The sequence below is a fragment of the Gopherus evgoodei genome, chromosome 10 (genome assembly GCF_007399415.2).
Source record: "Gopherus evgoodei ecotype Sinaloan lineage chromosome 10, rGopEvg1_v1.p, whole genome shotgun sequence".
Classification (NCBI taxonomy): domain Eukaryota; kingdom Metazoa; phylum Chordata; order Testudines; family Testudinidae; genus Gopherus; species Gopherus evgoodei.
Genome location: NC_044331.1, coordinates 79,536,621 through 79,554,168, shown reverse-complemented (window position 1 = coordinate 79,554,168; position 17,548 = coordinate 79,536,621). Strand labels below are relative to the sequence as shown.

At 46.2% G+C, this 17,548-nt stretch overlaps 1 protein-coding gene across 1 annotated transcript in view; it reads right to left on the bottom strand.

The window, feature by feature from the left end:
- SLC5A10 (solute carrier family 5 member 10) overlaps positions 1-13,137 on the bottom strand; it is an 88,376-nt gene extending 75,239 nt beyond the window's left edge. The window contains 5 exon segments of the mRNA XM_030578716.1: positions 6,601-6,705; positions 7,555-7,614; positions 8,266-8,370; positions 10,796-10,867; positions 13,027-13,137. Of these exon segments, the coding sequence (XP_030434576.1) occupies positions 6,601-6,705; positions 7,555-7,614; positions 8,266-8,370; positions 10,796-10,867; positions 13,027-13,137 (453 nt within the window).
- Positions 13,138-17,548: the final 4,411 nt, after the last annotated feature.

Sequence of the window (17,548 nt, the reverse complement as noted above, 5' to 3'; positions counted from 1 at the left end):
CATATTCTATCTTAAATTTACAAAGATAATTTTTACCTTTGTTCTTTCTTTAATTAAAAGTTTTTCTTGTTTAAGAACCTGATTGTTTTTTTATTCTGGTGAGACCCCAGGGGACTGGGTCTGGATCCACCAGGAAATTGGTGGGGAGAAAGGAGGGAAGGGGGAGAGAAAGGTTAATTTTCTCTCTGTGTTAGGATTACTGTCTCTCTGAGGGAGAGTCTGGGAGGGGGAGAGAGAAGGAGGGGGGAAGGTGAATTTTCCTCTCTGTTTTAAGATTCAAGGAGTTTGAATCACAGTGATCTTCCAGGGTAACCCAGGGAGGGGAAGCCTGGGAGAGGCAACGGTGAGGGAAAGAGTTTTCTTTCCTTGTGTTAAGATCCAGAGGGTCTGGGTCTTGGGGGTCCCCGGGCCAGGTTTTGGGGGGACCAGAGTGTACCAGGCACTGGAATTCCTGGTTGGTGGCAGCGCTACAGGTTCTAAGCTGGTAATTGAGCTTAGAGGAATTCATGCTGGTGCCCCATCTTTTGGACGCTAAGGTTCAGAGTGGGGAATTATACCATGACACAGCCATATCACATTGGTGGCTCATAGTCATCCTGTGATCAACCAATACTCCAAGATCCTTCTCCTCCTCTGTTGCTTCCAAATGATGTGTCCCCAATGTATATCTAAAATTCTTTTTATTAATCCCTAAGTGCATGACTTTGCACTTTTCACTATTAAATTTCATCCTATTACTATTACTCCAATTTACAAGGTCATCCAGATCTTCCTGTATGATATCCCGGTCCTTCTCTGTGTTAGCAATACCCCCCAGCTTTGTGTCATCTGCAAACTTTATTAGCACATTCCCGCTTTTTGTGCCAAGGTCAGTAATAAAAAGGTTAAATAAGATTGGTCCCAAAACTGATCCTTGAGGAACTCCACTAGTAATCTCCTTCCAGCCTGACAGTTCACCCTTCAGTATGACCCGTTGAAGTCTTCCCTTTAACCAATTCCTTATCCACCTTTCAATTTTCATATTGATCCCCATCTTTTCCAATTTAACTAATAATTCCCCATGTGGAACCGTGTCAAATGCCTACTGAAATAGAGGTAAATTAGATCTATTGCATTTCCTTTGTCTAAATAATCTGCCACCTTCTCAAAGAAGGAGATCAGGTTGGTTTGGCACAACCTACCTTTAGTAAAACCATGTTGTAATTTGTCCCAATTACCATTGACCTCAATGTCCTTAACTACTTTCTCTTTCAAAATTTTTTCCAAGACCTTACATACTACAGATGTCAAACTAACAGGCCTATAGTTACTCGGATCACATTTTTTCCCTTTCTTAAAGATAGGAACTATGTTAGCAATTCTCCAGTCGTACGGTACAACCCCCGAGTTTACCGATTCATTAAAAATTCTTGCTAAGGGGCTTGCAATTTCATGCGCCAGTTCCTTTAATATTATTGGATGAAGATTGTCTGGGCCCTCCGATTTTGTCCCATTAAGCTGTTCAAGTTTGGCTTCTACCTCAGATGTGGTAATATCCACCTCTATATCCTCATTCCCGTTTGTCATCCTTCCATTATCCCTAAGCTCCTCATTAGCCTTATTAAAGACTGAGGCAAAGTACTTATTTAGATATTGGGCCATGCCTAGGTTATCCTTAACCTCCATTCCATCCTCAGTGTTTAGCGGTCCCACTTCTTCTTTCTTTGTTTTCTTCTTATTTATATGGCTGTAGAACCTTTTACTATTGGTTTTAATTCCCTTTGCAAGGTCCAACTCTACTTGGCTTTTAGCCTTTCTCACTTTATCCCTACATGTTCTGACCTCACTAAGGTAGCTTTCCCTGCTAATCCCACCCTTCTTCCACTCCTTGTAGGCTTTCTGCTTTTTCTTAATCACCTCTCTGAGATGCTTGCTCATCCAGCTTGATCTACAACTCCTGCCTATGGCTTTTTTCCCCTTTCTTGGGATGCAGGCTTCCAATAGTTTCTGCAGCTGAACTTAAAGTAATTCCAGGCCTCCTCCGCATTTAGATCCACAAGTTCTTCAGTCCAATCCACTTCCCTAACTAATTTCCTTAATTCTTTAAAGTTAGCCCTTGAGAAATCAAAAACCCTAGTCCCAGATCTATTTTTGTTTATCCTTCCATCTAGTTTGAACTGAATTAGCTCATGATGACTCGAACCAAGGCTGTCCCCTACAACCATTTCTTCTATGAGGTCCTCACTACTCAACAAAACCAAATCTAAAATGGCATCCCCTCTTGTTAGTTCTTCAGCTACTTGGTGAAGAAATCCATCTGCTATCACATCCAGAAAAATCTGAGCCCTACTATTCTTGCTATCACTTGTCCTCCAGTCTATATCTGGGAAGTTAAAGTCTCCCATGATTACACATTTCCCATTAGTGTTTACTTCATTAAAAACATTGAAGAGATCTCTATCTATATCCAAATCAGATCCCGGCGGTCTGTAGCACACCCCAAGCACTATCTCAGGGGAGGCTTTAGTAGCTTTCTTTTAAGGCAGATGTCCTTAATGAGCAATGCCTGAAAGAACAGCACCATATTTAACGATGAGTTGTTTAAATTATAATCAGCATGGCAGCACCTGAAGGTTCCAACCAAAATCAGGGCCCCACCGTGCCAAGGACCGTGCAGACACAGCAGGAGACTGTTCCCAGCTCAGACCAAAGAGCAGGAGAGGGAAAAAGTGGCCCCGGAAAGGGGCCCACCCAAAGCCACACAAGGGGTCAGCAGTAGTGCTGGGAAGAGAAGCCGGGTCTCCTGTGTCCCAGTCCAGTGCTCGCTCCACTGGCCCAGTACCATTCAGCACTACCTCAATCAAAGGGCAGTTACTGATCAGGGAGTTTCAGTGCCGTCACATTTCCTCTTTGGAGAGCAAGGCTCCTTCCAGAAGACAGGCAGGCCCGGTCGGGCTGTCGTGGTTGGTGGATTCCACACCACTAAGTACTAGCGCCGCAAGCCTTATTTTAAGGATCTTCTGGACACTGACATCCTTATCTCTCTGAACAGGAGAGCAAGGACACAGTGCACTCAGATCCAGGCCCCAAACCGGCCTGGGAGCTCCTGGAAGCATATCCAGGGACTGAGCCTTTTCGGAGGAAAGCCATGGGCAGGGAGTGGGGCAGCAGTCACCACCCGGATCGGAACGGGCAGAACACACAGAGCTAGGGTTGCCAGTTTTGGGTGGATGTATCCCTGGAGGTTTCATCACATGACATTTTAATTAAAGATTAATCTCTAATGCCTGGAGACTCCAGGACAAGCCTGGAGGGTTGGCAACGTTACACAGAGCGGGCATAAGTGTGAACTGGTTGTGCACGCCCCCTGGTGAGGTAATAGCTACATTTCACCGGTAACATCCCTTGGTTCAGTACAGTGCTTCACAGACCCTGAAACGCTGTGCGAGTTGCTCTTGTTTCAGTTGTACACATGCCAAGACCTCGTCAGATCCAGGCATTAGATCATCCAGTCCCTATCCCAGGAGGCCATGCAGGATTGTCCCCCTAGAGCAGTGGTTCCAAACTTTAACAGCCAGTGAACCCCTTTCACTAAAATGTCAAGTGTCACGAACCCCCTCCTAAAAATGAATATTTCCAGGGATTTTCTCCTTTACTGGAGTATAAATTATAAAAGCCGTGATCTAGGAAATATAAAATTTGCTTTTATGACATGATTACACACTATTTATTATTATTATCATTACAGTATTTTTATTACTGTATGAAAATGGCAACACTCTTCCAGGATCTCACTTTCGTAGCCTGTATCACTTTGAATAAGCCTGTTATAAAAGACCAGGCTCCTATGGGTCATCAAGGAGTATCAGATGTGAAACAGCAGGAAGGGATTTAAGAAGCCAACTCAGAGAGTTCTTCTTCCACAAGCATTCAGGTCTTGAGCAGTCCAGGCAAACAACGCACGTTACAACAAAGCTTAAACTTGTTCTTCATAATCATTTTAAAACAAGACTAGCTGTCTGTTTAATCTGAAAAACAGCAAAAAACATCCACCTCCCTTTCCATTGCTTCTAAGGAGTCCTGAAGTTTAAATCTTCTCAGTGTGATAGAGATGCTGGCTTTGATCTGCTTAGCTCTTGGAAGTCCAGGAGCTCCAGGCCCTGTTCTGCCTGCGGTCCCTAGGGACAGCTCTGTCCGCCATTAAGGAATTTTTTCCCCGAGAATCCCCTGTAACATTTCACAAACCCCAGTTTGGGAACCACTGCCCTAGAGGACATTTCTGCCTCCATTCTGCACCTGGGCTATTTGTTTCCTCTCTGGGGAGTGCAGGATTGATGTGGCTCAGATCTGAGTCCTCCCTCGTTGCCTTCAGTCCCAGGTCACTCTGCAGCAGGGTTGCCAACCTTCCAGGATCGACCTGGAGACTCCAGGAATTAAAGATTAATCTTTCATTAAAGATTATGTCATGTGATGAAACCTCCAGGAATACATCCAACCAAAACAGGCAATTCTACTCTGCACCTTGGGCCTGGCCCCTGGGTGCGATGCTCCAGGCTGCTGTCATCGGATTACAGGTCAATTTACACCCAAGAAACTCACGACACACCAAGCAGCTCAGAAGGGTGAAGAGAGGAAGTTTTGTGTGGGACTAGAAACCTCTAGAAACCCTGAATAAGGACAGGACTCAGCTATACCCGCTTGTGGGAATCAGACACTTCCTGCAGGTGTTTGGACCATCCACTGGAATGCAATAAGGCTCCCTCTCACTGCAACTCAATTTTATGGGATGATTCCAAAACCCAAGGGCAAGGATCTTGTTCTTAATTAAACTCTACAGGGCTTTAACTTAATTCCCACTGAGCCCTGCTGGTTTCTTCTCTACTACATTTGACATTCACAGCTACATTTTTCCACAAGACGAGCCGGAAGCGTCACTGCTTGAGAAGTGACAGGCGAGGGAGAGGGGAATTCGGTTCCTCAGTCCCATGTCCCTCTTTGCTGAGGCTGCCAAGAATGGGCCAGTTAGTGCTGAGCATGTTGTGGGTTCGGGATCCTGATCTCTATCCATCAATCTCTCCACAACATCCCAAATGTGCCTCTCATTTGGAAGACGAAGCACCAAACATCCTAGTTATTAGCACTGAGTATCTTCTAAGGGCTGGTCGTCACTACAGTGTTAGGTCAAAGTATGACGTGAGTGTTGCCCCAACCCAAATTCTGTCCACACACAAAAATCTCTAGCTCGTGTTATGTGGTGCTTTGAGCTTGAGCTAGCTGGTCCCTGAGGGATGGACTGAAACTCTGAGTGCTGCTGACTCTAGATTAGTGGTTACCAAACTGTGGTACATGTCCCGCCGAGGGCACGTGAGACATCTCTTGGGGGGTTGCGGGAGAAGTTGTGTAATGGTGGTTTTTTTATTTTATTTATTGTATTTTCATAATAGGCGACTCAGACGGTGCTTTACAATTCTGTGGGAATTTGTTGTATAAAATACGGTAGTTAATTTACTTCAGGATGTCCCAATGAGAACACAGAGACACGGACGTAAGAAGCCCTCCCTTCCAATCACCGTACAGCACGGGGTGCAGGTGCCCAGCACCTGTCCAGTCTGAGCTCAGAACTTGGGGGGAGTTGATAATATACACAGCACACTATCACTATATCTGTACGTACGTAACAGGGAAATACGGACAGATGGTTAAAGCCAGGAAGCATGAAGAAGGACATATGAAGGATCAGTGTTGAGAGGGGTAGGGGTACGTGGGCAGCTGGTAGATTTGGAAGGGGGTACGCAACAAGAAAAGTTTAAGAACTTTTGCTCTAGGTAGTGATGCAGTGGGGACACAACAGCTGGAGGTAGAACAACTCCTGAGCCGCTAACCCAATCATTCTGCTCATTCCACCACTCAGTGGGTTCTCCCAGCAGTTAACGTGTCTCTCTGAGAGCCAGTAGCTAGGTCCACGAACGAATTCTCCCATCAACCTAGCGCTGTCTACACCAGCGGGGTCAATTTAACTTTTTACTGCAGACCTGGCCTACCTGTTGGCATGCAGACAACACCTCATTGGTTCCCAACTCTTCTAACTCCTCTGTGCTCAGATCTGCCTCCTCCATGACCTCCAACAGCTGCTTTTATAGCAGGGGGTCTCAAACTGGGGGTTGGAACCCCTCAGGGGATCACGAGGTTATTACACGGGGGTCGCAAGCTGTCAGCCTCCACCCCAAACCCCGCTTTGCCTCCAGCATTTATAATGGTGTTAAATATGTAAAAATGTGTTTTTAATTTGTACCAGGGGGTCACACACAGAGGCTTGCTATGTGAAAGGGGTCACCAGTACAAAAGTTTGAGAACCACTGTTTTATAGCATCCCCTGGGCTCCCTCCCAGAGCCCTGCTCTCCCTCAGTTCTCCCACCCTCTGAGGCCTGAGTATAAAGTTAAGTCTCCACTTGCTGGAAATCAAATCCCATCACAGCAGCCAAGCCCCACTCCCCAGATGGGTTTGATTGTTTGCATGGCTTTTGCCCAGGTGTTCAGTGGCAGAGAGCACCAAACAGATGCCCTCTGGGACACCCTGTGTTTCAGAGCCCTCAGTGCGATACAGAGTCCTGGCTACTCACTGATATTTTGGTGAAGACAGAGAGCAGGAGTGACAGGGCTGAGAGGTACATCCGGATTCTCTCCCCTCCGAACCGTTTCTGGAGATACTCTGGCATGGTGACGATCTGAGCGGCAGAGATGCAGAGGTCATTGCACGGCACGGCAGCCCCCTGCCACAGGCAGCTGCAGCCCAAGTCAGAACAGGGAAGCACCGGGACAGCTAATAGGAGCTTGAACAGAGCCCGGGAATTATGGCTGCACTTCCTCTTAACCCGAGAGGGGAGGGGCTTTGTGGGGAGCCTGGCACCCTCAGCTTTTGCCTCCACAAAGGGTGCATGCCACCCAGCATGCAGGCATACCTTGCTCTCCAAAGGGCACCAGCAGGCAAGCTATGGGGCTAGGAGAGGGGCTTGGTGCCAGGCAGGGAGGGAGCTAGCTAGGACCCCATCCCTCTGGCTTCTCATAGGGCCCTGCACAAAGCCAGTGTGTCTGGGGTCTTATACCCCTTGCCAAAGCTATAAAGCCCCTCAGCCTCTAAGATCCTGAAATTAATCAACGAGCCTAGGAACTGAGCTCGGCTTGCAAGTGGGAGGCTGATTTCACTGCAGGCACCACGGCAACACCAAAGTCATTGTTAGTATCAATATAATCAGAAATAGGAACATGGCTAATATTCCCACCTCCGTGAGGAATCAGTGTTTGCAAAAAATGAACCATGCCACTTGTGTGAATGCACATTCCCCATTGCTCTCTCCTGGGAGGAATCAGAACTGCCCAGGTGTGTGTCATGGACCCCATCCTGCAGGCTGGTGGGGTCTATTTCACACCTGCTCAGGTAAAGAGAGCAGAGTTCACACAGGGTCAGGGTTCACTCAGATCCTGCCCTGAGTCGCAGCCAGCCAGTGACAGGATCTGGTAATGGCTAGGAAAATGGGGCTGTCCGGCTGTGTCTGGTGTACTCTGACTGTACTTACCCCCGAGGAGATGTAGACTGGTACAAACACCCAGGCCAATGCCAGCAGGACATAGGTAGCCTATGGAGAAACAGGGGCACAGCCTGATCAATCACTGTTCTGTCCACAGCAGAGCCTCCAGCTTAATGTTAGCAACATCACTGGGTCCCACGCAGGAGGCCCGAGCTGGGGCCAGCCCCACTCTGAGATGCACACTCAGATCTCCATGGGCTCCGTGGAGCATAGGTGTGTCGGAGGGTGGGATACAGAACTCCCCTATGGACACTCCCCATCTCAGCACCTTAGCACCTGGCATTGCTGATTCCACAGGTGACCAGAAATTTCCTGTTAACTCCTTAAGGCCTTACGTTAATGCAGACCCGACCCCCTTGTGGAGAAATGCTTGGAAAACCAGGAAGCCTGTTTCTGGTCTATCAATTTGCCATAACATCCCCAGTTGGGATGTCTGCCAGGGTTGGACTTGGGATCTCTGGATCTGGAAGCATGGGCTCCCAGGGCACGAACTAAGGCAGCAGGTACATCAGCAGGCTCCTGAACATCTATATGAGGCCCTGCCAATAGAGGGATACAGAGAGCTTAGCATGGGTTACACATATTTTCCCCCATCAGCCCTAATGAGGTTATATGCAAATGCCCCATTAGGTGGGTAAGGCTTTGTCTGTCCCAGCTGGCTCCAGTGACCGATTAGCGTAATAAGGCAAAGTGACTCACATTCCATTCAAAGCCAGTGACAGCAATGCCCCCAGCAGCTCCAGTCCCAGCCAGTCCAATAAAGAGCCCTGATCCTTCACTGCTGGCGAAGAGGGAGGCGCCAATCTGCAGGCCAGAAGCAAGGCGGCACATTAGCACGAAGAGCTTAGCTAGGTATCGACATCTTTGCTATGTATCCCATAGGGCTAGCCTGGTCGCTTGCCTGTATACCTTCTCTTGTGGGCTTGACTGGTTGTTTTAATAGATTTATAGATTTGGACTAGATCATTCTTGGCTGTACCACAAGGACCCTAGAGGCCCCATCCTGTATGTTGACCTAAAGCAAGTTAGCATACATATGTTCGGGGCCTTTAGCCTAGGTAAGTGAGGATGAGTTAAAGCAAGCTAGACCTTTGCCATAGACAGATGACTACCTAAATTATGCCCTCTTTAAACTCGACAGGTACACCACAAAGAACATGGAACTAACATGGTTAGGTCAGAAATAAGAGAGGTGAGGATGAGCTAATGGTCATTACTAGGTATGAACATGTCAGCCTAGACGGTAAGCGTCCCCTGATGTTTTGTGGGTGAGGAAATTAAGTTTAGACATGGAAGGTGGGCACATAGTGGTCAGGCTCAATACGATGGGCAAACCACCATGTTAGTTAGTTGGTTAATTTTAGCTTCTATAGTCTTTCAATAGCTTTTCAGCTCTCTAGCGTCTCTTTAGTTCTGCACCTCCCAATCGAGAACTGAGGAACCTGCCCCATCGGACTCTCTTGGTGTGCCAGAGGCGAGACTGGTCCTTCGTCTCTTACCACCAGGTTACCAAGGGTGGGTGTGAGTGTGTTCATCTAGGAAGTTTTATGGTGTATAATACCACATGTACCTCTAGGACAATATTATTTCCTTTGTCACTCTGATCGATTACTTTTCCATGTGATCATTATTCCATTTATCTCCATAAAAGTCTGCAGGGCTGTATTTTGTTCTCAGTTGAGTCCTATATCCTGAGGGTCCTTGCAAAACTCTGTGTAGCCTGATTCTGGGACAAGAACCTTATTATCTTCTGATCAGATCACCTGGCAAGCTTGTAACCCATATTATAAAAACAAGAATATGAGTCCCCTAAAATCAGGCAACAGCAAGCACCTGCTTTTCGAAGCAGAACAGCGTGGCTCCGTCTATGCCGCCAATGGAACCGTGTTTGCCGAACGGGTTTCAAACAGGGTTCGCCTGGATGGCATACAGCAGGCTGCAGCGCCTGGCAAACTGCAAGGAGCCAGCTTGGCCACCAGGCATCTCCACGTAAGCTGGCAGGGCTAATCCACCAGCCAAAGGCAGCAAAGACATGCTCCAAACAAGGGCACCAGTCCAGCTCCTTTGCTCAGGGCTTTGCTCTATTGCCTCAGAATCAAGGATCCAAAACAACACACAGCCACTCAAAGAATCTCATTGCCCTTCAGGATCTCATCTAATCCTTGGGTCCAGGTCTTCCCTGAACTCGGAGCCCAGTCAGCTCCTAGGAGCATCTGCTCCTCTGCCCCTGAGCCAGGAAGACTTGTATGATTTCCTGTAGTCAGCAGGCCTGTGACGCACCATTACAGCTTCCAGTTTTAAAGGGCCCATGGGCTAGAAGAGGCGCCCTGGGACGTGCACACTCAGCTAATCCTGAGCTCACTCACAAGGCCGCTAACAGAATTTCTTGCTGTTGGGAGGCAGTTGGGAGCCAGGGCTTCCTTTCCTCATGCAAACGCTTGGCAGAGAATCACATGCCGTTGCATTTGCTGCAGTGCAGAAGTGCCATTACCGGGCAATGCTGCCCAGACCTGAGCTGTATCTAAGGGATATGGGGAAGGGATCAGCATCCTGCATTTCTAGACAAGAAGGAAATGCGGAAGGAATATATTGGTTGTAACAAATCTGGGGCCACCTATGACTTTGCGGGAGTCACCACGCTGCCGTTATAACCAGGCACGGCTGCTTGGCAACAGTGGGGACAGAATTCAGATCCTGCTGCTTCAAATGCCCCTACCCAAGCTTAGACTGGCCTACAGGGAAATCTCGTAGGAGACCACAAGGCGGTAGGTTAAGCACAGATCCCACTGATCTGGGGTCTGAGTCCTGGTTGGCAGGAGCAGGGGCGGGCAGATGCTGGCTGCCTCCAGGGTAGGAGTCCAGTGTGTTCCTGTGTTATGCATTATAGGGCATGATCTGAGATGTCTGGTGATTCATCGCAAGGTGTTTGAACTGAGTGTATTACAAGAGGTACCCCATGTGGCAAGCCAAGTACTGAGGCAGCTACACCCAGCAGAAGATTGCAACTCCCTGATATATGAAGAGGGATAATATGAGCTCCATCTCCCTGGGCACTGGATGTGATAGTGGGTAGATACGGAGACCCCGCTTTCCTCCTTTTCATAGGGGCAATGGCTCTGCAACAGAGGCCCAAGTGTGAGACCCGACTGCTGGGACTGTCCTGCATAAAGAGACAGAAGAAAAGCCAGAGCGTGAGATAGAGAGAGAGAGAGAGAAGGCATCTACTTACAGGCCACCATGCCATGCTCCTGCCAGCAAGGAAGTAGCCACTGAGCGTATTCCTATTCACCCTGCACGAGGACTGAGAGGAAATGGAGATCAGCATGGAAATAAAGCAGCTCTGCTCCCATAAACCCCTCCTGGAGAGCAATCAGGAGCCTTTGGATGGCTAGCGAGAGCCATGTGACAGAGGGATGATTATAACACCACCACCTCACTCTTATCTAGAGCTATTCATAAGTACATTGCAAAGGGCTTTACACATGAGGGCCACATCATTATCCCTATTTTACAGATGGTAAAACTGAGGCAAAAAAACTTGCCCAAGTCTCCCAGCAGGCCTGCGCTAGAGCAGGTCCTAGAACCCAGGTCTCCTGAGTCCAAGTTGAGTGCACTAGCTATTAGGCCATATGATTATACATTACTTGTGGCAGCAACCTGAGCAGGACAGAGCCAATCAAGCATGAGTGGCCATGGAATCAGAGAGGATTGTCTTACTCAGCCTCAGTGCTGAGCAGAAAGGCTTGGCCTGGAGGTACCATCATCCTATAATGGATGGACTCAGACCTGCTCGCACCCAATGGCTGGAGGCCAACAGAGGCTGAGGACCCTACCTATGCTGAGGTTTGATTTAACAGCCCAGGAAGTCAACAGGAGTCCTCCTATGGACTGAAATGGATGTTAGACCAGGCCCCTAACACTACCACAACTAACAGACTTCCTCCTTTAGCTCAAGTGGGAGAGGGATGTGCTTTCGTAAGCCATGGATCCTCCTGCTGAGGACATACGTGCGTGTGTGGATTGACTAACGAGCATATCAGACCCCAGACAGGTAGAACAGGCTGTTCAGATTTGTTCCCATATAGGAGACACTGTTCTGCTCTAACTTGGCCTCAGCTCGTCTCACTGAGCAATTAGCATCATCAAAATAGAAACAATTATTTCCCGTTAAGGATTATGTAGGGGCGGGGAAAACCTTTGCAAATGCATCTATGTCTGTTAAAGCAGGAGCTATTGGATTGACTCCCTGTGGCCACACCTGCCATGTGTCCTGGCCTTCCTAAGACTCAGCCATGCAAGGCACTGAGTACTCCAGCCCCAGTCTTACAAAACACTTAAGCACATGCTTAACTTTAAGCACACAAGTCCAGTGAACTTCTTTCAGCCAGCATTTCTCAGTGAACGCAATTAGAAATAATCCTTAGCTCTTAAAGTCAAAGGCATAAGGGAAAAAATACCATAAAAGCAATCTCTCCAGGGGCTGTTTAACGTATCTCTGCTTTATATATTGGATGTTGTAGTATTTTGACACTACAGAGTATAGTCCTGGGTGCACTGGAAATAAGATTAGATAGGTAGCCCAATTGATCTCTTAGAAGCACCTGAAATAAAAGACTCCACTGTGCCAGGGATGGAACGTGTGGGTCTGTACAATTATGAATGGGAGGTGAGGTGACCATGAAACAGATTCTGTATTAAAAAGTGGGTCATGCTCTGAAAAAAATCTGAGAATCTCTCAGGCTTCTTTCAGGTAAGTACCTCCAGTTACGTCCCAGGATCCCAGCAGACACACTCCAAGGCAGGTTCCTTTTCCACATGTTCTGAAAGCTGCAAGATTCACATTCTAGTTGGGCTGACTCAGCGCTTTCTATGCAGATAAGCTGAGCTCTCTGCAGTTTGCTGGGGTGGGGTCTCTCAGAGAAGATTTGAGAAGCCAAGACATTTTTAATAAGAGTAGAAGCTTTCCCTGGGCCAAAATTTCCCCTCTCCACCCTGTTTGGCACAGGATATGTAGGAGCATGCTGATTATCAAGGTGCTCAGCCCTTCTGATAATCAAGCCGCAGCTTTCTGCAATCCACCGGAGAGGCCTGGGACCCAATCCAGCAACTCCTACTCATATAAGGTTGCAGGATCAGGAGTGTAGACTCTTATCTTGCAGTCCAAGCCAGGCGGCTGGACCTGACTGCAGGATCAGGGCCTTAGTTTGCAAAGCACTTTGGGAACCTTTGGGATAGAGTGAATGGAAGCTAAATACCCAGAGCACCTTGCAGCCTCAAGTCCAGAAAGGCATGTTGCTAAGGTGCAATAGTAAAATAAAGCAATTAACTAATGAGGATTTCAAAAACTAGGCTCCCGGTCCTTTCAGGTGGCACCTGAGAAGCCAGTCCTGCGAGAGGAGACAGAAATTGCAAAGATTTAAGTACATAACAGCAAATTAAACAAACGAAAAATCTTCTTACCCATATTCCCACAGCCACATTCAAGGCAAAATAAGCCACGATGACAATAATGTCAGCAACATTGAACGGCTGCAGAGGGGTAACTGATCCAGCGGTAGAATTGTCGCCCATCATCCCGACGCTCCCTGCCCAGCCCCAAAGAAAGCAGCAGAGTGTCAGAGAGACAATCACGGACTCGGTAACTGATTAGCTTGCCGCTTGTGAGAATTGATCATTAAACAACCCGGAGCTAGGATTTTCGCTTTGCCAAGTAGTTTGTGTGGACAGGTTGTCAAAGTACAGCCCAGCTTCTGCCTCCCTCCCTCTTTCTGCTAACATATGGCCGCTCAGAGCTCCAGGAACCCAAAGCCAAGTCCAGGGAGTTAGGCAGTTGTTGAGTTGCAAACATGGTTTCTGGCTGTCTGCAATCAACAGAATGTAAACTAGCTCCTCTTACGCCCAGCCTTGAATTGCGATGCCCTGAGAGCGATGATCTTGGAGGCATGTTCCTCAGGTATTTAACCAAGGGCTTTACTTTGCTGTTGCTCAAGGCAGAGCCCAATTTAGTCGTTCTTTCCTTCTTCACTCTCTTTCCAAGTGGAGGAGGAAAGCTTATCTGACAGAACAAAGGAGGTATTACAAGCAGCAATGACCTGATCTAAATGTGTCCTGCTTTAGCTTCAGACCACTTGATCTCACATTGTGGTCCCGTTGACATACAGAATGAAACGTATCAGCTGCTATGGGGAGCCGTGGGTCTCACTCAGAGCCTCTCTCTCTCACAAGGCGATCCACAGAACAATAAAGTTTGAAACAGAGGAGACAGAAAAGTTCCTGGTCAGAAGAGCAATTGCACTAGAACAACCATCAAGGGTATTGTCGAAGACTCGTTCTGCTGATGAGATAATCCCCTCCAGGGTACAGTTGTGGGAGAATAGGTGTGCTAAGGCCAACATTTTCAAATTTGGGTGCCAACAGCTAAGCCCCTAAATAAATAGGCTGAATCTTGTGGGGGTGGAGAACTTCTGGTGGCCACTGACTTCACTTGTTTGAAAACATTGTTCTGGGACCATATATTTCCCTCCAGCACTACAGTCTGTGGTTGCAAGATTTACCATGGGAGTATTGTGATATGACAAAAGGCTGAAGGTGAAACCAGCAGCAGCCGCAAAGACACAACTTCTTTTTGCTCACAACACCCTGCAATTGGCCATGGGAGGAAAGCAAAACCACACACACGTCATGAGTCTGTCACAATTTCACTTGAAGACGACAGGGCCCTGGAATCAAACTTTGTGGATTCCTCTGTCATCAAAGAGGGACAGCCAAAGCAAAGCTAAGGGACCAGACACACTAACAGAGTCCCAAAGCCCAGTCTGCAGGCCGTGCAAATGTTGTTATGGCCATGATTTCGGCATGCTGGCATGATTCAGGAGAGATCGAGCTCAGAGTGGGCCCCATTATTTATCACATAATAATTTGTCATTTGCAAATGGTACTTTAACAGAACTGGTATCAACTCTTGCATACGATTGATAACACTTATTAATCAAACTGTTTTATGCTTTGAATGCTTAGCCAACAGACTCCATTTTATTTAAGATCGTGCTATACATTATAATGGGGGAGGGATAGCTCAGTGGTTTGAGCATTGGCCTGCTAAAACCAGGGTTGTGAGTTTAATCTTTGAGGGGGCCATTTAGGGAACTGGGGTAAAAATCTGTCTGGGGATTGGTCCTGCTTTGAGCAGGGGTTTGGACTAGATGACCTTCTGAGGTCCCTTCCAACCCTAATCTTCTATAATCACATATCTTAGGATTTAATTAATAAAACGTAGAGCAGTTACTCATCTGAACAGATTATCAGACCATCTTTCCAACATTTTGACCTAGTCACTGAAGTGCCTAGGGTATCTGCGACTCACTTCTGTAAACATGTGTGTGCCTACTCTTCCTATTTGACTAAGTTTTAACAGGCCATACCCTTGCTATATAGCCTGCATTAATACACTTGGAGCCCATGTAAGTGTTACTATGTCAACTTGGTGTAACTAGTAACACCGCTAAACTGCTTAATAATCTACTTTTGTTAAAGTATAACCTAGATACAGTGCTGTATTTTGACATCTGCCACATATTTCTGGACAGGAAATACAGAAATCAATTTTAGAGATAACCACTTTATGAATGATAACCTCACAGGATTATCACTGATTGCAGTAATATTTGACACAAAGGGATTTCCAGGTTTTAAAGCAAATAGAATTTGGCTTTATATTGCATCTCATCTACTCAATATACCTTACAAGGCAAATGATAATTGACTGACTGCTTGCAAATACAGAATTCTAACCTCAGCAAAGGCTCATTCATGCCCTTCGATGTTAGGAAGGCCTCTCTCTCTTTGCTGGAGAGAAAGTAACAGCAAAGGTGATCTTTCACTTCCCTCTGGCACTGCCAAAGATTGTTTGCAGCCATTTGCAAGGGATAATAAATTAGAGATTGGCCTGCAACAAAACCCCAGATTCAAATTCCAAACTCATTCTCCCTCTTACTGGGCAAAACAAATCCCTAGATGTAAATACAACTAACTTGGGAGCTCAGAATCCAGCTCCAAATCCAAAATGTACCATCACAGGTAAATCTATTATAGGAGGGCTAGTAGCACCAGCTGACTGCCTGACACTTCCCATTATAAATCCTATTTTTGGCTGCTTGGAAAGATTAGATTTTTATCAGCAAATGCTGGTAAACGTCAATTTCACTGTAAACACACAAACCAATAAAAAATATCTCCTTAGATATCAATCATAATTAACAGATAGTCAAAGTAAGAAAAATGATGCCCAAGAACTTATTAGAGTTTAAATTCACACAGGGCCAGGTAGGCAGGCAGAGCTTCAGAGTCTCAATGCATGGATGAGACGATGGTGTAGGGAGGAGGGGTTTAGATTTATTAGGAACTGAGAAAATTTTGGGATGAGGGAGCCTATACAGGAAGGATGGGCTCCACCTAAACCAAAGTGGAACCAGACTGCTGGCGCTTAACGTTAAAAAGGTTGCAGAGCAGTTTTTAAACTAAGAGATGGGGAAAGCCGACTGCTGCAGAGGAGCACGTGGATCGGACAGAGACTTCTCTTAGAGGAGAGTCTATTGACAGAGATTCTCTAGGTTTTAGTCAGGAGGAGAGGATGGAAGAGGATAATGTAAGGGCCAGATCAGATGAGAAACATTCACATAAAAAAGAATCAGACACATCAGAAAAGGGCAGACAAATAAATGGTGACAAGTTTTTAAAGTGCTTGTACACAAATACTAGAAGTCTAAATAATAAGATGAGTGAACTGGAGTGTATCGTGTTAAAGGAGGATATTATGTATCATGTACATATTATGATAATATGTATCACGGAAACCTGGCAGAGTGAGGACAATCAATGGAACACAATCATTCCGGGGTACAAAACATACCGGAAGGACAGAACAGGTCATACAGGGCCTGGTCCGTGGCACTGCATGTGAAAGAAAATGTAGAATCAAATGAAGTAAAAATCTTAAATGAATCCACATGTTCCATAGAATCTCTGTGGATAGTAATTTAATTCTCTACTAAGAATATAACAGTAGGGATCTATTATCGAACACCTGACCAGGACAGTGATAGTGACGATGAAATGCTAAGGGAGATTAGAGAGGCTATCAAAATAAAGAACTCAATAATACTGAGGGATTTCAATTATCCTCATATCTGGACCAAGAGGTAACTATAACAGAACCAGTTGGAAATAGTGACCATAATATAACAACATTTAACATTCCTGTGATGGGAAGAACACCTCAACAGCCCAACACTCCGACATTTAATTTCAGAAAGGGGAACTATGCAAAAATGAGGTTAGTTAACCAGAAATTAAAAGGTACAGTCACTGGAGTGCAATCCCTGCAAGCTGCGTGGACACTTTTCAAAGACACCATAAGAGAGGCTCAACTTAAATGTAAACTCCAAAGTAAAAAACACAGTAAAAGAACTAAAAAAGAGCCACCGTGGCTTAACAACCATGTAAAAGAAGCAGTGAGAGATACAAAGGCATCTTTTAAACAGTGGAAGTCAAATCCTTGTGAGGTAAATAGAAAGGTGCATAAACACTGCCAAATTAAGTGTAAAAATGTAATAAGAAAAGCCAAAAAGGAGTTTGAAGGACAGCTAGTCAAAAACTCCAAAGGTAATAACAAAATGTTTTTTAAGTACATCAGAAGCAGGAAGCCTGTGAAACAATCAGTAGGTCCCCTAGACAATCGAGATACAAAAGGAGCACTTATAGACTATAAAAGTCATTGCAGAGAAACTAAATGAATTTTTTGCTTCAGTCTTCACAGCTGAGAATGTTAGGGAGATTCCCAGACCTGAGCCGTCCTTTGTAGGTGACAAATCTGAGGAATTGTCACAGATTGAAGTGTCATTAGAGGTGGTTTTGGAATTAATTGATAAACTTAACAGTAACAAATCACCGGGACCGGATGGTATTCACCCAAGAGTTCTGAAAG